At 41.8% G+C, this 26,710-nt stretch overlaps 4 protein-coding genes across 10 annotated transcripts; 1 reads left to right on the forward strand and 3 right to left on the reverse strand.

Annotated features, from left to right (window-relative positions):
• Window positions 1–153: 153 nt before the first annotated feature.
• On the reverse strand, window positions 154–26,449 carry pms1 (PMS1 homolog 1, mismatch repair system component). Of its 7 annotated transcripts, XR_013295907.1 has the most exons (15): window positions 17,601–17,708; window positions 17,278–17,416; window positions 16,590–16,772; window positions 15,787–15,889; window positions 15,384–15,547; window positions 12,791–12,907; window positions 10,803–10,925; window positions 10,553–10,699; window positions 9,775–10,478; window positions 8,643–9,116; window positions 7,577–7,707; window positions 6,636–6,796; window positions 5,007–5,097; window positions 2,727–3,061; window positions 154–2,650 (listed from the first exon to the last, which is right to left on the reverse strand). XR_013295907.1 is itself a non-coding variant. In XM_077579815.1 (14 exons), exons 2-14 carry the CDS (start codon window positions 17,407–17,409, stop codon window positions 2,922–2,924), a joined length of 2,670 nt encoding a protein of 889 aa, XP_077435941.1. In that variant the 5' UTR covers window positions 17,410–17,416; window positions 26,380–26,449; the 3' UTR covers window positions 154–2,921. The 7 variants fall into 7 exon arrangements, 6 of the variants coding, with proteins under 6 accessions (XP_077435941.1, XP_077435943.1, XP_077435942.1 ...); XM_077579815.1 differs by lacking the exon at window positions 17,601–17,708 and adding an exon at window positions 26,380–26,449 and having other exon boundaries at window positions 154–3,061; XM_077579817.1 differs by lacking the exon at window positions 17,601–17,708 and adding an exon at window positions 18,002–18,322 and having other exon boundaries at window positions 154–3,061.
• Window positions 17,942–23,259, forward strand: ormdl1 (ORMDL sphingolipid biosynthesis regulator 1). Its single transcript, XM_077579824.1, has 4 exons — window positions 17,942–18,127; window positions 19,723–19,902; window positions 21,639–21,790; window positions 21,922–23,259. Exons 2-4 carry the CDS (start codon window positions 19,729–19,731, stop codon window positions 22,055–22,057), a joined length of 462 nt encoding a protein of 153 aa, XP_077435950.1. The 5' UTR covers window positions 17,942–18,127; window positions 19,723–19,728; the 3' UTR covers window positions 22,058–23,259.
• On the reverse strand, window positions 23,867–26,476 carry adat3 (adenosine deaminase tRNA specific 3). Its single transcript, XM_077579821.1, has 2 exons — window positions 26,380–26,476; window positions 23,867–24,935 (listed from the first exon to the last, which is right to left on the reverse strand). Exon 2 carries the CDS (start codon window positions 24,907–24,909, stop codon window positions 23,929–23,931), a length of 981 nt encoding a protein of 326 aa, XP_077435947.1. The 5' UTR covers window positions 24,910–24,935; window positions 26,380–26,476; the 3' UTR covers window positions 23,867–23,928.
• Window positions 24,946–26,450, reverse strand: alkbh6 (alkB homolog 6). The gene is made up of 2 exons (XM_077579822.1): window positions 26,380–26,450; window positions 24,946–26,191 (listed from the first exon to the last, which is right to left on the reverse strand). The coding sequence occupies exon 2, from the start codon at window positions 26,184–26,186 to the stop codon at window positions 25,470–25,472; it is 717 nt and encodes a 238-aa protein (XP_077435948.1). The 5' UTR covers window positions 26,187–26,191; window positions 26,380–26,450; the 3' UTR covers window positions 24,946–25,469.
• Window positions 26,477–26,710: the final 234 nt, after the last annotated feature.

A 26,710-nucleotide genomic window follows, 5' to 3' on the forward strand; every position in this document is an offset into this window, starting at 1 on the left:
CCAAGACACAAAGGATATGGATTGCTGCAACCATGTCTTGCGGTCTGATGAGACCAAGACAAAAAGGACATGGATTGTGGGAACCATGTCCTGCGGTCTGATGAGACCAAGACACAAAGGTCATGGATTGCCGGAACCATGTCCTGCGGTCTGATAAGACCAAGACACAAAGGATATGGATTGCTGCAACCCTGTCTGGCGGTCTGATGAGACCAAGACACAAAGGATATGGATTGCTGCAACCATGTCTTGCGGTCTGATGAGACCAAGACAAAAAGGACATGGATTGCCGGAACCATGTCGGAACCATGTCCTGCGGTCTGATGAGACCAAGATAATATATATTTATTTTAGTTACCAAAATATGAGACAATATTTTATATTATATTAATGTATTTTTAAAAGTAGTACAGGTATTTAAAAAAAATAAAAATTAATTGTGTTATGATTAAACATACAGCCCAAACACAACAGTCTGAGACGAGCAGCTGCTTTCTCTAGAGAACGGCAATTTTTATGATGATGAATATATTTGCTAAAACACTTGACAATTTCAGTCTTGTTTTCCCTTCACAAATGTTGTCACAATCACAAAAAACTGCTCGCACTGTCCGATGTGCCAAAACACTTCCCTACCCCCCCCTTCATAATATTACAAATGTATTTGAATACGACAAGGATTTTGTCGGTGTGACATTTGCGCATCCGCCTCAAGCCAGGTTGAAGCGCCCTGCGCCGTTTATTGACGTTTGTTTAAGTTGTCCGAAGGGCTTTGCCTGAGCGTGGCGACATCTGTTTGGACGGCGGGACTCGGGAGGATTGCATCCGCCAGTGACATTCCACCTCTTTGACAGGTGAGGAAGTGAGAGTGAGAGAACGGTGAAGAAGGATGTTAGGGGGTATGCGAGTGCTCCAAGACAGCTGGAGACCCTGTTATGTTATTGGACTCCATTCTTGTTGTGTAACATTAACAGAACTGGAATGGATGCGAACGGGGCTTGATTTTTTTGGGCTTCTTGAGGAATGTCAATCTTTAAGGACGCTAAATAGTCATTTGCTTGTTGGCAATACAGACATACCCCGAATATTCACAATTTCACCCATTTGCATATTTTCTGTGAAACTTATATCCAACTATTTGGTGAAAAACTCAGCTATTCACACAACAACAATGGCGCAAAAAGATCCTGTGCACGTTGTTAAAATAGGAAAGTAGTACAGTAGTAATAGTGAATGTGATGGATCTCAACTGAGATTTCTATTAGAGAAGACCGAGATTTAACACACAATTCAGGTAAATTTTTTACAAAATAACTCATCTGTACGGCAATTTTTTTCAATTACTTACAAAATTATTGCCAACCCTGGTTAAGATGTGTTAAAAGCCTTAAAGTGGAAGTCAACCTTAAACATGTCTTGACAATAATATGTTAGATGCGACCTCACTAGTCTAAACATGACATTTGTGGTAAAATTCTATTTGGTTAAAACAGCTCACCTGTTTTCTGAAGCTGAGATGTGATTGGTCGTTACCGGAGCCCTGAGCAACATTAATGTCATCTTGAGTCGAGAGCAAATGGCAAAATGGCCGCCCCCTGAGATGAATAAAAAAGGCTGGATTTTGCTTCATAACTCATATTCCACAAATATAATAATAAAAAAATGAATGTCATGTTTAGATCTACTAGATATATGTGAGATCACGTACAACATATTAATGTCAAGACATGCTTAAAGTTGACTTCCACTTTAACTCATTTGCTCCCAAAAAACATTATAAGAACGTTCTATTTTTAATATTGCCATGGTCCCCCCCAAAAACGTATGTATACGTTTTTTTAATGCTAGAGCCTACAGAAGGCTTAACTCATATTCCACTAACACAATATTAACCAGAATAGCATATTTAGACTAGTGGAGCTGCATAGAACATATTATGGTCAAAACAAATTTGGGGTTGACTTCCCCTTTAAAATAAATTTATTATTTATTGCAGAAGAATACTCCGCTACCGAAAAATTTAGAAATAATTGAACAGACACAGAATCAAGCTCCTCCCATGGCTACCTCAGACCCCAGACCTCAACCCCATTGAAAACTTGAGCCGGGTCTCTGAATGATTCAGAGATTGTGCAAAGAGGACAAGGCAAAAGAGGTACAAAGTATTAACATCGGGGCTGCAAAAAAATTGTGGCTCACCTGATTTGATGCAAAAGAATGTCTTTCTGAATATACGCACTTGAAATAAAGGTTGGCTTGAATTGATTATTATTTTTAATTTGGCTAAAGAACATAGTGATTACGGAGGCCATTGTACAGTGCTGTGCAACCGTTCGCAATCCTGGACAATGTAACGTCTACATGAAGCTAAGATGCACGTTATTGAGATGTCGGAGGAGAGATATCAAACAAGCGTGGAGAGAAGATGGAAAGAGGAAAGAAACCCTAAACGTCTCCTCTGCCGTGCTGCCTCAAACCAAATCATATTCATGCCATTCTACATATCGGAATTCTTCCTCACTTCGAGCTGTGCATTTGAATCGGTTTGCCGCAATTGGCTGGGCTGCCATGTGGGGGCGGCGTGTTGACGAGGACGCACATCGTAATCACTTAAACAAGCCCAGCTTGTTTGTTTCGATCCCTCCCGGGTCTACGGAAGGCAATGAAAAGTCATAAAAGCAACGCAGGACATGATCACGGCCAGATGGCCAGCTGTTGAACGCTACCTGTCTTCGCCTCAACCGGTGATTTATCCTTTCCGTCTGCTCTGCGTTTGCTTTTTCACTTAAGGAGAAGGAACCTCGATTCCTAGCTGAACACTGACAGTCACCTCGGGGAAGCCATCGCATGATTTATGACTTTGTACAGCCACTGGAAGTTTGGACACAAATTTGCTGTCCACTCCAGAAATGTTTACAATATTAATCACCGTCTACGCTGGTTTCCACGCAGGGGTTAAAAGGAGCCTTCGAGAAACCTCTCGAGCCGCCCCGGGTCCGAGGCCGCGACCCGCTCGGTCTCTCCGGGAAGACACCTGACAGTAGTGAAGAATTAAATGTTCCTGAAAAAGAGGCCAAGGGAGGGCAGATTATGGAAAGCTGCTGTCTGGAGATGCTCTGGTAACGCAGACGGATGTGCTGGAGTGTCAGCTATGTGTCAAGCGGGCCGGAATTCGGATTCCCAAATCGCACAAATAGCGTTCATGCTATACTGTGTTTTTTGAAAGAGATGCAACTGATGCTGCAAAAATGAAACCACTAAAAGCGGGTGTTTTACTATTTTATACAAAAATCACTTGTCATATGTGTTAGAACCGACAGTAGCAAACGTAATTGAAATGATCTGTGGGAAAAAAATAAATCATGCTACGGCAAGTTAATATTTGCTCTCAAGCAGCCCACAGCCTAAAATTAAATACACGCAGTAAAAGCAGAAAGAGTATTTTCACTGAGTGAAGCAGCACTTCACAATCAACCTGTTGAACTGCAAAATTTAAAAATATATGTAACCATTTATATTTAAAGGTAATGAATGATATAAGGTGAATTCAAAATGACTATTAACTATTCATATACTTTGCAATGTCTTGTAGGGTCATGAATGACTTCTTATGAATTTTCGCTATTTGCATGAGGCCTCGTTCCCCAACTCCATAGCAAAGCGAAGGTTCAGCCCACTTTTTCACAATTTGCTATTAACAAATTTGACTAATTGCATTTTATTTTATCCTCAATAAATCACTGTGTTCTTTTTGCAACACTTGAAATGACACAAAACGGCACAAACTCCCCGGCTCGTAGGAAAGTAGTAAGTGTCAAAGAAGTATGTTGAAGTGATGAATCTCAAGAATCTTTGTCAGGGAGTATATCACGCCGTTGATTTTAATTTGAAAGGTAATGAGTTTGAAATGAAAATAAAGTGTTTTGGGAGCATTGTTTGTGGTATATTTACGGTTTCAACTATTAATATGGACAATTACAACCATTTCGGGGAGATTGTTCTCATTTTACGGATAAGAATTGTTGGACTTGGGTTACTTAATGTTATATCATGTGCGTCAGTGTATTCACACGTTCTCAAGTGTCCCATTTGTAAACACAAACAGGTGTGCAAATATAAGCAAGCTCCTCTTTTTACGGCACTGCTCCACCACATCTCCAAAAATAGACGGCAAAAGCGGTTAAATATAGATCGCACGTCTTAATTTTAGATTTGATGACTGGAATAAAACAAAAAAAAAGCCTTGCGAAAGCGAATCTACGGATGCACCGAAACAGGAGAACATCTCGAAGATACAGTACACCTTTGGAGACTTTTCGTATGCACCCAAAAATCCAAATCTGCTAAATGATTCGTTTCAGTGGCAGGCAAAGGGATGCAACAGGTGGCGTTAAAAGACAGCTGGCAAAAGGCAGCTGACCTTTTAATCCTCCCCAATTACTCTGATACGGCCCTTGGGCGATAAGGGCAGCGCGAGCGAGAGCACGGAGCAGATTCCGCTGCTGCTGCATACATTTGGTGACACGGGAAACTCCGGCGCGCCTTTACAAGAGATTCACACCGGACGAGGGACGAGGCGGCCCTTCCACTGCCGGCAGCAATGCTGAAGCCATATGGAAGGAGGCTCCTCTCATGTCAAACAAGACACCTTGTGCGCTTTGACCTTTCGCTGGCCGTACTATAATGTAACAATGCAAATTTGACGTGCGATACTCTATGGTGGTTAAACTGGGTCAAGACTAGAGAATCATATTTGCTGTTCCTGAGCAACTAATGTAAGGGTAAAAGGTTTAGAAAAAAAAAAAAAAGGTATTTTAAAGTTGGCCGTGTTCACTTTCACATACTACTGTTTAAAGTCAAGTGCAAAAGCAAAACCGTAGCATTCAAGTTGGCCTTTCATAGTCCCAAAGGTTTAAAGAGAGCCTTGGCCTCGTGGTCCGTCTGAGGGACGTCACACAGCGGCTGCAGGAAAGGCCTCCCGTGGAAACAAGTACGCTCGCTCTCACCAAGTTGCTGCTGCATCCGACTCAGGATGTCGTCCACGTCCTCCCGGGATAAATGCGCAGGCATCTGTCGGGCCAATCGCACGGCTTCGCTCTGCGGAAGGAGCAGAAAGCAGCTCGTGGACACTGGCAACGGCTAAATCTACGTGGGTAGATCTTCGGTTCCCTGTGTCAAATTGACCAAGGAATGTCATTTGACAAATGAATAATACAGATTATTCATTATCGGCCTACAAAAAAATGCTGCACGTGCCGTCAGTTTAATGAGTTTATGGCGTGAGATACGATCAAGACCCACCCGCAATACTGCAAGGGAAAATCTGCGATATAGAGAGACCATAGAATGTGTGTTTTTTCCCCTCCCACACACTTTAAACAGTTTCAACCTTTCAAAATGTATTTGAACACAAAGAATACTAGCATTAAATGTGTAGTTATTCAATACTGCATATATTGTAGCGTCCGTGTGTTCGATACATGCATGACCAGCCTAGTGGGATGACGTCAGCAAGCCTGCATGAGAGTTTCTGGCTGTGAGCTGAGGCCTACAGCAGCTCAGGTGTGCTTTGAGATACAAGCACTTTGTGAGGTGGCAGTGAAGTGACAAGCAGCGGTTTGGCAGTCGGGATGGGCAAGTACCGATGGCAGGTAGCGGTATCGGACTACTACGCGGCCTTATTTCAAGGTATCGGTACTTGCGCGTCACGACAGCCTTCTTGTGGCCGTTATCAGGAACATAAAGGCACACATGTCTGACAGAGGCCCATTGATTTATTTATTCATTTAAATTTATTGTATTTTGTGTTTTATAAAAAATTATATATTTGATGAATCAAACGGAGGAAAACAATATATAGAAAATTTGCATAAATTTCATGCAATTTTAATGAAAAATGCTATATTGGGAAATAAAGGTCTTTCTTCAAAATTATCCATCATCTTCTATGGGCGGGAAATTTTATGTATCAAAAGTAGAGCTGTCAAACGACTACATTTTTTAATCAGATTAATCACACCTTAGAATTTTGATTAATTACAATTAATCACTGAACGAAAACGTTTTTTTTTATCAACATTTTTGCCCGCAAAATTTGAAGCGCACCTGTTATTTGTTAAATCTTTCAACATTTAATGTTATGAGGACGTCTTCCACATTTTTTGATCCATTGCACTCTCATCCTCCTCTTATTCCAATCAGTTAATTACTTGCATAATTTAAAATGAAAAAAAAAAAAGACCCCAATAATTGCTGTTGTGTTTATTGTTCAAACACAACCTGTGCTATCTTTAATGTAACGATCCGCTATCAAGCTAAAGGATCATCTGTGGTCAAAATGAATTGTGTGATTAATCTGTGTTAGTACATGATTAATGCGAGATTTTTTTGTGATTAATCAATGAGTTCACTCATGGTACTACATGGTATCGGTGTGAAAAAAAGGAAAATCTTTATAACTTAACAAATATTTAAAAATTGCATTTCCATTGATTTCAATGTGAAAAGATGATTTGAGATGCGAGTGTGGTCATGTAAAGTCACATCTCGATTTTCATCTCATCACCACAAGGCATTACCTGCGATGATCCGCGTACTTTTATTTGGGATGCGCATTTGCTCGCTTCATCACTCACTTGCAGGTAGTTGGACACTTTGAGCGGCCGACACTCCTGCACCGTTTTGGCCTTCCTGCGAAGAACCGCCGTCATGACCTCCCCGAGGTCCTCGACACCGAGGAAAGGCACGCAGTCGGCCAGCGCCGTCACTTCCAGATGTCTCTGGGCCGACGCGCTACCTGGCCAAGACAAGCAGAAAGCAAGGATTAATAGACTTGCAGAGCAAGATTCGATCTCCAGGAAATAATAATAAATAAATATTGTGATTTACGGTTTGGCCGGTGACCAAGTCAAACCACGGAGGGCCAAATGGAGTGTTAAATGACTAATAGAAGCCCCAGAAGACTGAAAGGAAGTCGGAAAAAAATACGGCCTGTCACTTAAAGAGGAAATATCACAAATCACGCAAATGTATATTTCTGACACAAGGCTTGGACTTCATGGCTAATGTTTGCGTTTGCATTCCAAGAAGAGAGGCGCAATCATTCCAAGATCTTACACGCACCCCGTGCGAGTCCAAGGCAACGCACCCACCGGGGGCTGGCAGTCGCCAATGAAAATTCCTTGAATTCTTTCAAAGGGCAGCCATTGCGATCACCTGCAAGCTGGGCTACAGACCCGCTGGAAAGGTCAAAGCGTCGGGCAAAACGCCAACCTTGACTCCCGCCAAGCTGTTCGGCAACAAAAACAAGCAACATTCACGGGAAGCTGAGAAATAATCCCGGTAATGAAGGAGAAATCGTGCCAAACAGTCACTTAGCAGCTATTGTGTTGTGAAACAGGAATGAAAAATATTGACACTCGGTTATTCGGTTCTTACCATTTGTTTTGTTAACTGCTGGCAGTCTTTACCATCATCATCATCTACTGTAAAATCATCAGACCATCAATGACCGGAATGCATTTACAAGCACCTTAAACTAGTTAAGCGCAGTCAGTAAATGAGCAATTTGGTTTACCTGGCGTGAGTCGGACTTGAAATCCATTGGCCACAATTCTTGGGTCCGAGATGAACATCCTGCCATTCACATCTGGGCTTTGCTTCTCCATGTTGCACAAAGTCTCGATGGAGTCGCTTCCCCCTAAACTTCTGCAGAAGAGACAACGTAGGAAATTCAATTGGAATATTGTTTGAAACTTGAAATTTGAGTAGCGCAAGTCCAAAAGTGGAACTCAAATTTACAAATCACACAGCAAAATATTTCAAAAATCATTTGATGATTATAGCTCAGAAATTTTGAATAGCATGCGAGAAATTTGATTTTATATTGAAATTAAGTAGGAATTGAAAATGTTATCTTATTTGTTTCATTAACCTATTATTATGTAGAAGTTTTTAATTGAATTACTGAAATCAAATGTATGTTGCAAACTAGAGGAGGGCAAACTTTTGTTGTCCGGGGCTACATTTAATCTTTGGAAAAAAATCAACAAAATGGTTTGGGGCATTTGTGGCATGAAGAAAAATAAATAAATTAAATAAAATACTACATAACCTATTTTATTTTATTTTTTTAAGTTAAAACCGTACATGCATAATTATTTTGCAAACATTTTGTTTTTTTATTATTTGCAATCAATCCAATTAATTAACAAATTTAAAAAAATACATTTAGAAATGTAATACAAATGAAACTCAAAATTGATGCTGAACAAATATGACATGACTTTTGCTAATATTAAACAGGGATGAGCGAGTAGGTTTCATATTGGGCCGCTATCGGCCTTAACTTTCAGATAGCGGGTACTCAAGGAGGCTGCCAATACCAGCCACCGTTACTTTAGACAAAAACAAAACAAAAAACAGAGTAAGTTCTATTTAGGCAAGAGTTGCCAGTAGTCTGACACATCGGCAACTCTTCAGAAAGGCCTTCAATGTGAACCACTGGGGCCATCAGTGCCGACCCCTGATGAACAGTACCAATGTTGGTGGAACGCTAATATTTCAAATTTAGTACTAAAAGCATTGTTGATAAGTGGCCAGCATTTTCTGTTTGCAAGTGAGAAAAGCGAGTGATACATTACCCATCTGTTACATGTGCAGGGCTCTGCAGAGTGACTGCTGGAAGTCTATGATTCTCCACAAGTCTCTTAAGCAGCAAGCTCTCCTGCACCCGGAAGGGATTTAACAACATGAGCCTCTGACCACATAAAATGACCCAGATGCTCTGAGAGGCCAGCCGGTTTAGAAGACGGAGGCCCTGCGGTGCCGCCGTGTTCCGGGACGACGAGAGGCGCTGGAGCCGTGCGCGAAGGCTCGACATGCAACAGCGGAGGGGCCGCCAGGGCTTTGGACTCGGTTCGGTTCGGGTCTTCTTCCGGGGCTGTGGCGCCGAGAAGAGCTGGTCCAGCAGCTGCTGGTTGGAGAGGGGGGCCTTGCGCTTCTGGCCCGGAGCGGAGGTCGCGCGCCGCTCTTTCCAACTGGCGCCGCCATTGGCCAGTTTGGCGGCGCAAGTGCGGTCGTGATGCTCCAGGTGTTTTTTGGCCTTCTCCTCATACCTGTAAAGTTCAGAAATGGGGATGAAAATCATAGACTGCTCACAAAAGGTTACTGATATTCGGCTTCCAACCTAAAACTAACTTAATTTGACCGTCTCTATACTGTTGAATGCACTTGTACAACTGTTCAATGTACATACTTTCCATTTTCTTTTCTTTTTCGTTTTAGCAGTCACACAACAGTACACGGCTTCAAACAGGAAGTGGCCACTGACCCCACAAAACATCAGAAATGAAAAATAACAATAATTCACTATGATGAATGAGAGCAATGGGAACACATTTTGAGACTAGCTATGATTTTTTTCCCCCTGCGCTAAATGACTCCATCCCTGTCTTACCTTCATTAATGTAAATCCTTTGACTGGCAGGGGTCAGGGGTCAATTGCTGCCGCTCATTACCGCCATCTGTTTGCTGCCAAATCTGTTTCTGACTAGCCAACTTTGTGTCACACGCCTGAGCGCTCGCAAAGTAAGTGTGGATGAGATTTTGGATGAACGAATACAACGGTGAGAACCAAGAAATGCCATATTTGTCTTTCAAGTGATACTAGGGTGGCCTGCCAAAATCAACCGACTGACTAGTTATAAATCTGGGGGTTAAGGCATCAAGAAACAAAAAACGCCTTCTAAGGAGATCATCCACTGTAAATCTTACTTCTCGCGGTCTTCTTCCATGAGATTTTTCCACCTGTCCTCAACAGCGTCACTGATCTCCTGTATGCTGGCGGTAGGTTTCTCCCTGATAACCTCAAGGCGGGCTTCCTTCTCGAACAGAGCGGCCGGTGACGGCGGCGCTCTCATGGTCCGGTTGCTGATGAGGTCAAAGGCGGTCAGAGCCGGACGCTTTCCCGTGATGACGTTGACTGTCTTTTTGTTCGTCTCCATCTCGTCGGCGGCGGAGCGACTCGATGTGGCGGTTTGAAGGATTTGGACGGGCTGCAGGGGCTCCAGTGACACCGGGTCCGTCAGAGCGGTGCCCTTACTCCATTCTTCCGCCGATATACGTGGTCTGCTCGAATCGTCGTCGTTGACTTGTTTAGGGAGCTCGCTTGGCAAGCGTACAGTTTCATCATCTTCATCATCATCGAGAGAGAAGTTAGACTCGAACCCGCTGGGCATCTGGTTGACAATCCAGTCCTGTGACACCGAGGACGAAGAGCTGCTGTTTGAGGTCTGTCTGCTTGCTGGCGGATTCTCGCGCAAGGCGGCGTTTATCTCATCCTCTGGTTCTCCGGAGATCGTCTTCAACGTTGGCGGAAACGAGGCATCGCGGTCCAGCTGTTCCGTTGAAGTGTTGCGACCGGGCCGATACCCGTAGAGAGAGACCAGCAGAGCTTCCAATGCAGTAAACAAGGCTTCCTAAAAACCCAACGGAGAAGTGATAATGAGGACATTCCTACTGTATTTGTCGGTGTCCAAGCTTCCCAAAATACCTTGTTTTGGAGAAGAACCTGAGTCTTGTCAGGTGTCAGATTGACGTCCACCGCAGAGGGCGAAACGGTGATTTGAAGCATCAGGATGGGGTAGCGGTTTTGCGCCGACTCGTCCGCATACTGCGCAGCATAATGTTGACGAAGTAACTGATGACGGATCATAAATTCAAACAGGAGGTTGAAAAAAACTAAAGAATACTATTAAAACTAGAAGGACTCAAAGCATAGTGCGTTGGATGCAGACGCGTACCTTAACGATGTCCTTGTGGTGGACGGGCCGATTGTTGACAAATATGAATGTTTTGTCTGGAACAGAAGTGCTGGTAGAAAAAAAATCTGCTCCTGCCTTCGGGAAAAAACCCTCCAGGAAAATCTTAGAAACATACAAATGGCATTAAGACAAAAACAAATACTGTAAAGGTTACTACAAAGGACTTAAAATGACTAGTAAAGTTTAAATATGTGTACGTTTTTTTAAATGCCTTAAAATTATGAGCAGATACAAAATATTGTAAATTATTAATTGTACAGGTTTACTTTGGATGGACGCGTGTCCATAAAGAATGACTTGACTTTACCAATCCAATATGTTCAAGTAATGGTTGCTATGAAGAAGTCAATTTGTCAAGTTTACGTCGTTGGTCAAAAATTCCAATCTACAAATGCAATCTTGTTTAACTGATTCAAACCCAAAAACGTGTTTATGTGTTTTTTTATGCTATAGCATACAGAAGGCTGACATGAATAAGTGGCTTAAAGCAATGGTAGTTATTACAAAAAACGGCCAGCAGATGGCAGCAGAGTATAAGAGATCAGCCAGGGCCATGTTGAAACAAGCTCTTTTTCCCAGTGTTTTCAACAGGTTTGTGAATAATGATGAAACTTAGCTATAAGTTCTAAAAATGACAGACCCACGTGGGAAATGACCCATAGTATCGATATGTGAAAAAACTACTACCTACATTTGGACATGGTTTTCGGCGCGCTGCCAGCAATATGTTGCTTGATTGAACAACACACTCTCTTCACTGGCCCTAATCCTCTTCCGTAGAAAACACGGACAATTTTGCCTTGCAGCTGTTCTCTCCAGCTAAAAATGATCAGCGGATATAAAAGCGAACAATCCTAATAAAAAGTCCATTATGGACGTAAGCTTGTAAGACATTACGAGCACCATTAATGTTGTATCGGTTCCAGGTGGCGAAGAGCGCTGCTTTTTTGCCCCCTCCACATGGCTTGAGGCTCACTATTTAAAAGACGTCAATAAACGAGCCGCCCTTGCGTTTGGGGGCACATGTGTTTCTCCCCGTTTCTGCTCATTACCGTCACTTTATGGCAACGCAAACGGCGACTCCTTGCCCTCCAAGCGCTCAAAGTGTAAGGTAAACACGCTGAAAACGTTTGGTTCCAATTCTGCCGCAAAATGTCAACTTTGCTCCCTTGATCGTCAAGTTTCGGCCTTTGGGAGAAAAAGCGCTTTGATTGCTACTCGAAGGACAAGACGAAAGATCGAGCTCATAACTGTGGCGCAATGACAAATCAACAACAACCAAAAGAAAAAAAATGAGAGAAACAAGATGAAAAGGCAAAAGGTGCTGCTCTATATGTGTCAGGGCGGATTAGTCGTGTGGTACCAAGCCACATGCTACCTACCGTGACTGAGCAGAAAAGTTACGTCTCAAACGATAATTCAATTACGATCGGCACAACAAAGCTTAGCTAACCGAGAAAAAAAAAAAAAGAAAAAAGTTGGCAAGCGACCAACTGACCACATTAACTGGCTTGAGACCAACACTTCTTGGCTATTAGCTCACGGTCAAGTATAAAGTGGATTCTCTTAAAAGGAAACAACTAGTGCTGTCACTATCAAATATTATAAAATCGATTAATCTATTGATTATTCAATCGATTAATCGACTAATCTGGCTCATTTAAATTTTGCATTGAAGTGTATTGCAAAAGCATTTTCCCCGATTACTGTTTATTAAAAAGTGGTGTTTGTTTTGTACTTCTACGGAAGAGGATTAGGGCCAGTGAAGAGAGAAAAAAAAAAGGTTGGCAGGAATCTCATTTTAATCTCAGAATTCTCACTTTAAAGTCAGAATTCTAACTTTAATCTCAGGATTCTGACTTTAAAGTTAGAATTACTTTAATGCGTCCAAAAGAAGTTCTTGCAGAGTTTTGAACGGACCATTAAAAGCCTTGCTTAGCAAGACAATCTCATACTTAGGAACAAACCTCTTCTTGCTCCTGATGATGATGACATGGGAGTAGATTAGCAAGTGTACTGGACCCCAACGTAGCAAGGAGGGCGCTCCTGTGGTCGGCCGCCTTGGCCTTCTGCCAGACCACCGCCTGGAACAATGTGACACCATACACAGTTTATGTCCACGTTAATGTCAAGACAGTAAGATGGATCAACCAACTATTCTGCCAATACATCAGCAGCACATTTTCTGGGTAACAACTCTAGTCATCATTAGTCTAAAACTCATTCAGCTTGAACCCTCTTCTTCAGCGGCGGTTTGTTCACATTGAAGAAATGATATATTGTGATTATTTCATTTTCGGACACTTTTGGGCAATGCAACATGCCGATTTAGAAGTTTTTTTTCTGGTTTTGTTTTACAATTTAGAAATACTAACACTAGTCTTTCTTTCTTTTTCTTTTTTTTTGTTGCAATTTAAAAATACAAATACCAGTCAATTTGATGCACAAAATTAGTTTTCCCAGGCAAATACAATACTTTGTTGCAAGATTTACTATTAGTAATAATAATTCCTGACCTTTTTATTTTCTGGAACGTTTAGATTATTAAACATGCAAAGGGTCAAAGTGACCGAGTAACATTATTGCTGTTCCTGAGAAACAAATGTGACATGGGGGGGAGGGGGTTTGCCATATTAAATTGATGATGTCAATTTGACCAGCGACATAAATTTTCCTATTCAAATCGACCCCTTTGTCGAAAGAAATGTGGATTGATAATATGGCTACTTTTTTGTTTTTTGACACTTTTGGATGATTAAAGAGGCCGGGGTCAAATTGACCCAGTAACGAATGGAACAGCAGGCAGTGTTAAAAATGATCAAATCAATATCTCTACCCAGCGCAAAAATGTATTAACTACAATAACCCATGTCAGAAATCATATGTTAAATAACTTCTTTTTTTTATTCACTGTTATATTTCTATTGCTTTTCAAATGTTGAAATTCATGCGCACCGCGACAGGCGTGCATCGGTTATTTGACGTACAGTTAGCGCATGAAAACGGATCGCTCCTGTAAACAGCTCGTAAAGAAGCCGTGAAACGCGACACACGGGCCCGAATAGCAGCGCCCGTTGTAAAGGATAGGGGCAAGCCAGAGCTGAATGTACAAAATGGGGGCATTCATTACTCAGCGTTAACAACCTTGAAACGGATTTCTAGGAACGTCATATACAGCGGCGCAGTGGTGGTGCGCCCTCTCCCTGACCCACATAGCCTACATACACGCACGCACGCACGCACGCACGCACGCACGCACGCCGCCTGAAACAGAAACTGCAGCTGCAAGCTGAGTTCAGCAACTTACTCAAGCATCATAATCAGCTAAATCCGAGTTCACAGTCAGTCATATTTGGGTTTGGAGCACCTGACGGCTGCGATTAGCGACGCTGAGAAAGGCTGCGAGATCTGATTGCGATAATCTTATACAGTATAAAGATTTCAAATGGACTCAAATGATTGACTTTTCTTTTTAGTGCTCAGTACAAAAGTAAAACTAATCCTATGCAAATGAACAGATGTTGAAAAGGAATGAACATTCAGTTATTTGGGGGGGGGGGGGAGAGAGAGACTTTGCAACCAACCAAAATACAGCCGATTTATCTTTACTGTTAAATAGAGGGTAAAACTAACCTGTTTGAATTTTTTATTTAAAAAAAGAAAGAGATTTTGCACTCAACAAAATACAGTACAGCTAATTTGGCCCTTCTGTTAAGTTGGTCACACGTGAAAATCTAACAAAACTAAACAAAATAGAATTTGCATTGTGCTATTAGCGGTACATGTTTTTTTGATGAATATATGCAGAGTGGGTCAAATTGACCCATGAACATTGTTGGTAACAAACAAAGCTAACAGGGGAGTTGACTAAATTGAATAGTTGTATTATTAGTTGCATTCTATACAAATCTAGTTCTTTATGGCCAGTAGGAGATTGGACAGTAAAAAAAAAAAAGAAGAAACATGAAGACAAAAATAAATAAATAAAAGTCTTTATATCTCATAACTCAACTTAGTTGCAAATATGTGACATCAACCATTTTGCATTGTATGTTGCACTTCACTACAACTTTTAAAACGGCTCAGTTTGACCCGCACCCTAAGCTTCCAAAATGTAGTCTTTATATTTCTTTCTTTTTTTAAATACATTTTCAAATAATCGGGATGCTCAATAAAATGAGGGGATTAAAGAAATTCAGTGTGTGACGAATATTTTGTTACACATAGTAAAGTACCAATATTGATATCCTCAGTGAACACAATCAAAACCATGAGAAGGTTGCTGAGGACACCTTGTGGCCGTACTCGGTAGCAACATGAATTACTGCCGTTAAGCTTGTGCTTGTTTTTGGGTACACCAAAAATGTCCATTATGTGTGTTTTATGAATATTGAATATGAAGTTGAATCTTTAAAACGTATTTTTGCTAGACTTTTAAACTTTCTACCGGCTGGGTTACACTAAACATTGACGATAAAAAAAAACTTTTTAAAAAAGTAAAAGGAATGCCAATCGTTCTATGAACACAATGTTAAAAGGTAATAAAAGAGGGAGCCTTACCTTATTGTGAGTAAGTGTGAGTCTCAATTGGGGTTTTATGATGGCGTAGGCCACCAGCAAGTCCTGGATTTTTTTCATCTCTTCTTTGCACCTCTTAGCCGACGAGTAGTATTGTCGTCTCACGGGAAGATTCTTGAAAAGCTTCAGTACGCAAACTGTTGTACCTGTAAGATACGCCACGCACATTTTTAATTAATTGAAAAAACGCATCATCAAAAAAAAAACGACATTTTAATAGCTTTCAAACAAACAGCTGGCTGTCTATTTTAATTATTTAAACATTTTGGAAATTTGGGTTTTGCATGGCAAGTTGCGTTTGAAAAATGTAAACATGTATTCATTATGCTAGCAAAACGCTATTCTTTGATTTTGCCGCTAACGACAACATTTGATGAGGTCTTGCCTTGGCCCAAGTGAGTCGGCTTCTGAGATACGATGCTCCCTTGGGCGCTGAGCGTGTACTGGGTGCTGATGTCATCGACCTCGGTCTTGGTGGTGATGGCCACCTGGAGAGGAACAATAAGCACAAAACACATACTGTGTTACAAACAAACATTCACACTGATATACACACTTATGAGTAATTTTTGGGTCTTCGTGAAAGTGACCAAACGAGTAACTGAAACAGTTTCAAAAAGATTTGTGAGTACAATGCCAAGTGTGATATAGCTTAATTGTTGTTCACTAAAAAAGGTTAAAAAAAAGGCAACAATAATTGTTTAATAAAAAGTAATTACAGTCATTTCTGGACGATAAGACGCTACTTTTCTCACTTGCATTCGAACCTGCGGCTAATGCAAAGGTGCGGCTTATCCATCAAATCACAAGGGGGCACACTATGAAGGCAGAGTCAGGTAGAGCAAACCGAACCAAGTGAGCCCAAATACAGTAGGAGAGACAGAACGAGAGCGAGAAAATTTGCGCCCTCATTATGGAAAAGAAAGTAGTGTGAGTGAACCCGGTGCGGTAACATTCAAACACCTGCTGTTTACAGTCGGGTGCGGCTTATATGTCTAACAAACTCGCGTATTGCCCAAATTTAGCTAGCGTGGCTTATAGTCAGGTGCGTCTTTTAAACCAGAAATTACTGTAAGTAAAACATGACTTTGTAATACACTTAAACGTAAAATAAAATTGCCCTCATCACAACCAATAATATTTTAATTGAAGCCCGGTGACTTTCTGGCAGCTAAAAGATGGACTGACCTCCGCCACGGCGCAAACGGAGCCAAGCGCCTCGCCCCTGAAGCCGTACGTCTGGAGGCGCTCCAGGTCCTCGTGGCTGTGGATCTTGGAGGTGAAATGGCGTACGGCCATCACTGGCGCATCAGCGGCTTTGATTCCGCAGCCGTTGTCGCGTACTTCTATCCGATCCAGACCGTAGTTCTCCTGCAGTGGCAAATCAAAGGAAAACTGAGTTTTTTGCATGGATTCTGTTATTGTGCCAACCAGGGATGGAGCTAGTGGGTTGCAAAGAGACAAGCTGTTTCTACATGCGGAAGAAGACAATAAAGTATTTTCACTTGTGAAAGCAGAACTTCATACACGTGACTTCATTTAGGGCAGGGGTGGCCAAGTTCGGTCCTCGAGAGCCACTATCCAGCCTGTTTTACATGTCTTCCTCCTTCAGCACAGCTGATTCTAATGATCAGCTCATCAGCAAGCTTTGCAGAAGCCTGACAACGATCCTGATCATGAATCAGGTGTGTTAGTGGAGAGAAACATGGAAAACAGGCTGGATAGTGGCTCTCGAGGACCGAACTTGGCCACCCCTGATTTAGGGGGAAACAAAACGCTCACTGAAGATTTACTTGGTTGTGCAATTTCACACGTCTGTGGGTCTAATCGAGACAAAAGATAGGAGTGAAAAATGATGTCAAGTTGTCAACAGTACCAGTTTGACGTCAATGGTTGAAGCCCCTGCATCGAGTGCGTTTTCAAGCAGCTCTTTCACTACATTCGTCATCGAAGTGATGACCTGTGAGCTGGACAACAGCCGCACGGTGTCTGCGGGCAGCTGCTTCATGACGGATCTAAAAAAAAAAAATCAAAAACAAAAGAAGGAAATACTATGAAAAGAACTGTGAGTGGAGGGGGACTCGCAGAGTCGCAAAAAGATGACGTCAAATATTGTTGCCATTTCGACGCTAAATGTCGACTGGTAACGTTAAATAGCGAGTCTGTTTGAAACCGACTAGAGAATTAATAAATACTTACGATAAGAATTACTCGTTCATACCAACGCTGAATGTTACGTAAAGAAAACTCTCTAAACTTGTCTCAATGTCTCGTCTGCGACTACGTCGTAAACAAATAGGGAAATTCCCGCCCTGTCTACTAAGCGCTGATTGGCTGGAAGTGAGAAGTAGGCATTACAATGACTAATTATTCGCCCTGATTTTAAACTGCCAGACACATCCTCATTACATATTCAACCTCTCTCGGCGTTAAAACTGAATACATCCCACAACACATATTCAAATTTTTTTTGCAGTACAAAATACTGTACAGTACACATAAATTCAATGCAATCCAAAAGTATTGCCTAGATAACACCTTACATTTGTGAAGCGTATTCAAGAGTTCTTAGTGACGTCACACATTCGGCTTTCACCTACTTCCGCTTTGTGTCTCACTGCGCCCGTCGGCTAAGTGAAGCACATCAACAACAACAAGTTTATTTTCTCTTTCTCTTTTCAGCAGATCGGCTCTCCGGGCACTTCAACGACTCGCTGCTATAAACTGTAAGTCTCCGGGGCCTTCTGATGTCCAGCTCCCAACTAACCGAATGTAAAGTAGATCATTTTCACGCATATTGTGCGCCATCTGCTACACAACTCCATCAAGATTGTGTGTACTGTTAGATATGAAACACATTTCACAGCGCAAGACTTTCCAATCAGTAACAATAAATGAAAAGTAACTGTAATGGGGTTCGGTTACAGCAGTTGCTTTTCTTGTTTTGTCAGGAGAAGTGACACGGTGGTGGTGCACAACAGAGATTCACTGATCTTATCTAACATCTGTTGCCCCGATGAGTTTGTGCACAAGAATGCTGTAGATCTTCTTTTTTTTTTTTTTTTTTTTTAGCGATGAGAAGCTACACACCTCCCGGTATGCTTTTGAAAAGTTGTATTATTTTCTCTATATTAGTATTTGCTCATTATTTGCTTTGTCACTAGTATGTCTGTGATGTACTGGACTGTAAGCGTGAAAGTTGACTTTAAGGCAATCAGTGTGCGAAGTGATTTAACGTGAGCTGTGGTCGATGGCAGCTCGTAAATAAACGTGCATACTCTTATTGCTTTTGGGAATAAAGCGACTGAAGAGCATCAGCAACGGTGTCGTCTGTTAACCACATACAAGGTTGTTAATTATATTGTTTTTTTTCTTCATTTTTGCATTATAAAATAATAGCATCCTTGCACTTTATTTATTTCATTATTTACCTCTTTTTACATGACTTAAAAAAAAGAGTAAACATACAGTGGATTACACTCTCCCAATAACATTTCTGCTTTACCAAAGAAACAAACAAAGCTATAAAGGAGGAGATCATGCTTCTATTTTTCTGTTTTTAAACACTGTGAGCATTAAATATTTTATATTTTAGGTCAAAATAAAATAAATACATTTTTTGAGGGGGAAACTTCTTCAGCTGATCTTATTTTTGGTTTGTTTTTTAATTTATTCTACCTATATAATCTTTATTTATTTAATTTCTAAGCATGTAGCAAGTCATATGGACGATTAGCATTTTTGGGATACAAAATAAACAAACAATAGGAATGTAAAGAAAACGGGAAAAAAAAGGTTTCTCCATTGTTAACGTCCTAGGGGAAGAGCACTCTTGTACTTTGTGGCCTTTTAAACAGTGCAAGCATTCATCCAAGCTGGAAGCTGAAAGTGCGCCAGGGAACAAAGTTCAACAAGATTGAGTAATATATTTTCTTGCTATCACACTTGGGTCCATTGGGCAAAAGTAGAGTCATGGAAGGGAATTTTTAGTATCATCGATGTCGAACTCAAAATATTTGTATTTAAAACCAACACATCTTGAATCACTGCGTTTGGGTGAATGAATCACCTTTTTGGGTGCCTCAACATGTCATAAAACTTGCATCGGATCAGTGCCCAGTACCAGTTTCAATCGACATGAACTCCTACTAAGGAATTCGCCCAACTCAATTTCCAAACTTTTTGTTGTTGTTGCCTACGTCATCTAATTTGGACGCGGCATGGCATCAAAGTTTGATCATGTTGTGAATTTCCCACGACTGCGAAGGCACCATTCTTCGCCCCTTGTCATGTCGTGATTTAGTATTTTGATATCTTCCAGACCAGAATGAACGTGGGTGTGGCACACAGCGAGGTGAACCCCAACACCCGTGTTATGAACAGTCGAGGCATCTGGCTGACCTACGCGCTCGGCGTGGGAATCCTTCACATTGTGCTGCTGAGCATTCCCTTCTTCAGCGTGCCGGTGGTGTGGACGCTCACCAACGTCATACACAATTTGGTAAGTACAACACAGATGCCTGTTCACCAGCGGTTCTCAAATTGGGATGGAAATAATTGTGGTGTTTTTAGGGGGGTGGGGGGGGGGTTGTTTGGAATTTCCTTTTAAATGGGGAAAATGAATTTAGTCACAGAACTAAAAATTCTAAGACCACGTATCACTGTACAAGCAATAACCAAGGAAGCCATTTTGATGCAGGGTCTGTGGAGATTACACAATGAGAACGACTGATATGGAGGCATTCGGCTATGTTCAGTCAGTAGTCTGACCTCTTTGTTTTGGACGCCAGCCTGCTCTTGTTACCGATAAGAGCCTGTAGACAAAACAGGCTCCACAGACATCCACCATTTTCTATAGTACATGTCTGCATTAGGGCGTGGATGAAATGGAGCCGACCCTAACTGACTTTGGGCAAGAGAAGCGGACAGTTCAAGTTTGTGGTTGGAACATATTAATTGCATTTACATTCATTTTAATGGGTAAAGATGATTTGGGGTATGACCGTGGTTATGGAACAAATTAAAGTCACTAAAAAAAATAAAATGAAAACATTAATCAGGCCATCAGAATACATTTATTTTAGTTTGTAAATATTTAAAAAATATTTCGAAGTGGGTCAATTTGACATGCAGCATTTTTTTTTTTTTACCAACAAAAATTTACAGAGAGAGAGGGGGGGGGGGGTGGGGGGTGTGGGTTATTATTTGCGAGGGAAATTGAAACATTCTGCTCGCACGAAACTCGCATGTGCATTTCAATCTGTGGAGTGGTTTTGTGGAATGGTCTTGAGGAAAACATTAAAAGAAGTAAAAGTATTTGTCAATTTAAGAAATTGTATTAAAAAAATCATTTTTGCTAAATATACTAACTAGGGAAGAGTAATAAATCAATGGTTGAAAGTACATTTTTTGTTAAGGCATGTACGAATAAGGAGTTAAAGTAATAAGTGAGGAAAAATTCCTCCTTGTCCATATCGAACAGGAAGTCTTTTCTTTTTTTCTTTTGCAAACTAGTTTCTTTGGAAGTCATTTTTATTTATGGGGAAGGAAAACAGTTATATTCCATCCTTGTTTTGTGGAATAACTTAAATGTCTCTGTTTCTTATTTGTTTTTGACACAATTGTCAAATTATGCTTTTTTTGTTGTTGTTTTATTGTCATTTTAAATGTTCAAAATAGAGTTGAGAAATAAAATAAAACAAACAATATTCATGGCTCAGTGTGAAACGCTTGATTTAATTATCAAAGAAATATGACAATGCAATTTTTTAAAAGAAAAATAAACCATACTGTGTAGTATTTTTTTAGTGCATATTATAAAGAGGAAGTCAACCTTAAACATTTCTTGACAATAATATGTTATATGTGGCCTTACTAGTCTAAATATGGTATTCTAATTAATCTTACATTTGTGGACCATTGAGTTATGAAGCAAAATCCAGCCATTTTTATCCATGTCAGGGGGCGGCCATTTTGCCACTTGCTGTCGACTGAAGATGACATCAATGTTACTCAGGGCTCAGGCAACGACCAATCACAGCTCACCTGTTTTCTGAAGCCGAGCTGTGAAACCTGAGCAACATTGATGCCATCTTCAGTGGAAAACGAAACAAACAGAAATACTACGGAATATACATGATTGTGAAACTACATTTTGCCCTAATCCTAACTGCAACGGTTCCCCAAATGTGGCCCGGTCTTGTTGTTCTTACCCACAATACCTTTTTGTCCCTCCAGGGAATGTACGTGTTCATGCATGCGGTGAAAGGGACGCCTTTCGAGACCCCCGACCAGGGCAAGGCCAGACTTCTCACGCATTGGGAACAGCTCGATTACGGCATACAGTTCACGTCCTCACGAAAGTTCTTCACCATTTCCCCCATCATCCTGTAAGTCACTAACGTCCTTTTTGTTTTGCGCATTTAGTGAAGGCTGAGAATGGATGATTGGCATTAAGTTGAATTTATAGCGAGTTGTCATACTTCAAACATAGCCGACTGTCTTTTTTGTTTTGTTCCAGATATTTCTTGGCGAGTTTCTACACCAAATACGACGCAACGCACTTCTTCATAAACACAGCCTCGCTTCTCAGCGTGCTCATCCCCAAGTTACCGCAACTGCACGGCGTGAGAATCTTTGGGATTAACAAGTACTAAATTGTTCTCGACGCCCACTTGTCGTGTTTTCTCTTGTGTGAAATGCAGTACGCGGTGCAATTAGTGGCAGAGGAAACTTTTGTAGCAGACTGGATGCCATGTGCATTTCTAACTTGTGTGAATGTTGAACCCTCCTGTTATGGCGCCGGGTCAAATTGACCCGTTTTGAAGTTTCAAAAAATTCTCATCGAGAAAACCTCTGAATAGGTGTTTCTGTCCACATATTTGCAAGGTGAACTATAATAATGAGATGATATTGAGGGGGTTCAAACAGTTTTCTTGCACTGGGTCAAATTGACCCAAGAATCAACATCTACAATGAATATATTTGACTTCACATATTTGCAAGTTGGGTTTATGTAATATTTAAAATTTAGCTAGCGTTTCAGACACTTTTGCAGTTGACTAAACATTCCCCACATCAAATTAACCAGGACACAAAATGGACCTGTTTGAAATTGTTTAAAAAAAACAAACATACAAATTTCGGACACTTTTCTAGATAATTAAACACGCCCCGGTTCAAACGGACCCAGAAGCATTATTGCTGTTCTCAATAAATGACATTGCATTTGAACGTTTCACAAAAAGTTCAATCTATGTAATCAACATAGTGTACACATTCCAAGATAATGAAACGTTCCTTGGGTCAAATTGACCCAGGAACATTATTGCTGTACATAACAGGAGGGCAAGTGATGAGTTTTCAGTTTGGTCTGACTCCACTGATACCCGGGCTGGCCCAGGTATCAGTGAGGCTTTTGATTGTTTGTTTTTTTGTCTTTATTATCCGACTTGAATTAATTCACACGGTGACACTAATGGCTATGATGTTTGTTTTTTTAGCCACGGCGATGCCCAAAATCGATACTTTTTTTCCCCCGAACAAACAAAAAACGTTTACTTTCTTTGGAGCCTTTCTTTGTCTCTGTTATTGATACACTGATTTCCGAAAGGCTGTCAAATGTTTTCACCATCGAGTAATTAAATGGAACCCTCCCTTATTTACAAATAAAATCTACATCTGTATATATTCTATGAATACTTTATAAGTCAATCACTGGGCAGGTATTTTGTGCATTTCTTTTGTGAATGTGAAATCTTTTAGTGGTGTAAAAATGGTCTTGTGGATGTGAGTGAAATGTTAATATCGATTGAGGAAAGTCATCTTATTGTGTCCTATTAAATTGTTTTTGCCTTGCCATGTGATCCAAAACTGGTGCTGTGTGTGGCTCATTTGATGTTGTTGTCCAACAGAATTATTTAAACTATACAAACATCTTGTTTTGGGTCATTATCCTGTCGGAGGACTCATTTTACCCTGCACTGATTTGTCACACCGCGTCAGATGTAGCAGGGCAGCCCCAGAACATAATCAAGCCTCGCAGCAGCCTGTAATCTCATAATTTCCTGAAAATGTCATCAAATTTGCACTTGATCAAAAATTGTAAACACATTTTTAACAATAAGGTAATACCTTATTATATTACAGGGTATTTATTAATCAATATATGATTAAATTAAATTTTTTGACCAAGTTAAATGCAAATGTTATGACATTTTCAGGTGTTAATACATTTTCAGGAAACAATTACACAATAGGGTGCTACAAGCCTCCATTTCTCAGGCAGAATTCTTGGTACAAGATGTCTTAAATTTGTCATTTGAAATCTCAAAACCAACCTGGTGTCAGAACACTTGGTTACGTTCTGGGGCCGCTTTGCGAGAGCAGAGCCTCCTACATGTAAATTAAATTCACAATTAGATGAACCAGAATTTTCAAACTCCATGTTAATAAGAAAGCTGCAATGGTGATTTGAAACATAATTTAATTAAAACTAATATAGTATAAAAAAGTGATCAAATCCGTTTCAAAGTGACACACTGTTGAGCTCCTCCTCGCACCGTTGCTTCATGACTCCTTTGTAAACGTCAAAGCGATGATTCAGGTCTTTCTGCGTATGGATCTTGTACTTCGTCCCCAGGGCTCCGTCAGCAAAGGCCGCCCCGTAGAAAACGCGAGCGATCCGCGAATGGACCAGCGCCATGGCGCACATGACGCACGGCTCTCTGGTCACGTACAGGTCGTACCCAGTGCAGATGTACGGCTGCCGCGCCGAGTCCGAGACGGGTGTCCAAACGGAGCGGCAAGCGGCGTACGCGCCCGTGTGGTAGCAGCCGCCACCTTGCCCGCGGGCCACCAAGTCGATGCACACCATGACGGCGTGATACAGCGGGTGCCGTCCTCGACAATCGTGGCCCACTGCGACGATCCTCTCGGAGACCGGGTTCACCACCACGGCCCCCACGGCCTCCATCCCCAAGGCCTTCCCTTCTTGGGCGGCAGCCAAAGCCGCCGACATGTACGCCTGCATTTGGACTTTCTGAGCCGGGCTGAAGGATTCTCCTCGGAGGGCGTCGGTCACCTGCTTGTCTTCATGGAAGGAGGTGGGCCAGTGCTTGCTTGCCAGCTCAAATTGGGGTCTTGTCAAAGGGGGGCGAGTGGGGACCTTGACCACGAAGGGTTTTCCCAACCCGTCGCAACCAACGCTCAAGTCCAATTCTGAGTCTGGAACTTTACTGACCGGACACAGGAGGACCTCCAGAGTGTGAGGGCGGCCGTCCTCCGTCTTGGTCGCCCGAACCCTCTTGATGTGTTGAAGGCCCGTCAAGGGGTAAAGGTCGTTGAGCTCTTGGATCAGTCGGGACGTCGCTCGCTTGTCGAGGACGGGCGCAGCGAAGACGTCAATCAGCTCTATGGCATGCGTCTGCTCGTACGACAGGACAGGGTACGCCACCCAGGAGTCGGGGTCGCATGCCGCGTCTTTCCGTCGCTTGCTCGCTGGCTCCATTTTGTTTTTGTTTTTTTACAGCCCTCCTGTCGGATGGGATTCACACCAAATTGGGGCAAAGTTAATGTCTGTACACGGCAGTCAGAGTGGCCAAATTCTATTCTCCCCAATTAATTGATATAAAAATGCTATGTGACATTTTCAGGGGAGAGCAAAGAAAACACGTGTCCGGATGTAGCAAAGCAGCCCCGGAATATATCCAAGCCTACTCATATTTCACAACACAGAAATTTCATTCGAACCTGCACATATTGTAGCAGAGCAGCTCCAGAACCTAATCGATACCAAGCTTTCTGACACTGACCAGCAATTTTTTCTCTAAAACGCTTTGCTTTATTTCACACTTGCGTGCACATTTAATCCTTGTGTTCAAAAAGACAATGGATCTCTTTATCTGTCATTTGCGCATAAAGACTTTGATGTGCACATTGACAGTTCCATTTGTATTGTTTCTTTTACATCTTCAAATACATTTCATGTTTAATCCTCAAAAGAGATTATACTTTTATTATATAGATTATATATGACTCAATTAAGGTTGTGAAACACTAGTCCTCAAATCACTTCCTCCCGAGAAGAAGTTTGGTCTTCAAGACTTTGGGCACGTGTCGAATGGTCAACGACACTCTGGTCCCTCGGGTGAGCGTCTCGCCCGGCTGGGCCCCGGCGGGGTCCAGGTTCACCATCTTGTCTGTCAAAACGTCCACCTCGCGTGCTCCGATGCCGTGGAGAAGGTTCCGGTATGAGTCGTCCTGCAGCACCAACAAGCTGCGCGGCCTCAGGAGCAGCGAGAAAAGATGACGATCGTCTTCCGACGACGAAACCGCGACGTCATCGTCACCCGCCGGCCGGCCGACGGGCGTGTAAAAGTCCAGGAGCGTGTGGGAGCCCAGGGTGATTGTGGTTACTGTCGGGTGGTACAGGGGTCCGTCTTCGTGGGGCATGATCCCCTCTCCTGGTTTGTACTCGTTCACCAGCACGTGGTTGGCCGTTTTGCCACTGAACGCCCCGTGCGATGAAACTTTCTGGCAGTATGTGTGAAGCCAGGCGGGCATCTTCTCCTCTAGCATGCCTTTGTGATGCGGCAAGCCTCCCCAGTTCTGCAGCCTCCTGCCGGACAACTGAGTCCACTTAGGTTTGGGGGACTGATAGACCTGCTGCAGGAGGTGGGCCTCCTCTTCTTCTGATATGAACGCTGGGACGTAATAGACTGTCGGGGAAGCACCACGCACGACAAATTGCCTCAATTCCTCGGAAATACATGGCGGGTGTTCCATGTCTCCTTGAGGGAAAATTATATGGAAAAGTGTGGGGATTTAAAAAACGAGCGTACGCTGTCACGAGTGAGCAGGAAGCACAAACCCAAGACTTAAACACCACGTTGAAACAAGCCAACAACACTGCACAAAATATAATCATAACATTGCATCGATATATAAAATGAATAAAGTCACTAATATGCAGCTTTACCTTCTTTTGGACAAAACTGGGCTCCTTCGGTGTAAAAAGAGCCAATTAAAAGGTGGCTCTCGTGCTGACAGCTTAGTGCAGCTGACTAAAGTGTCCCCCCAAAAACGGCAATAACTTTATTGTGACCCGTCACTCTTGAACGATTACTTCTCTAAATGTTTTAATGTTATAAACGATAGATATATTTTAGATGTGTGGTGTGCAACGATAGATTGTTTTTTTTGTATTCTTTCTTGTTTAAAATAGTTAGTATATTTTTGTGGATACACGGAATTATTTACATGTGACAACATTGGGGCCTCAAACAAATATAATTAATTTAAGATAAAGA

The sequence above is a fragment of the Vanacampus margaritifer genome, chromosome 11 (assembly GCF_051991255.1).
Source record: "Vanacampus margaritifer isolate UIUO_Vmar chromosome 11, RoL_Vmar_1.0, whole genome shotgun sequence".
Lineage (NCBI taxonomy): Eukaryota > Metazoa > Chordata > Actinopteri > Syngnathiformes > Syngnathidae > Vanacampus > Vanacampus margaritifer.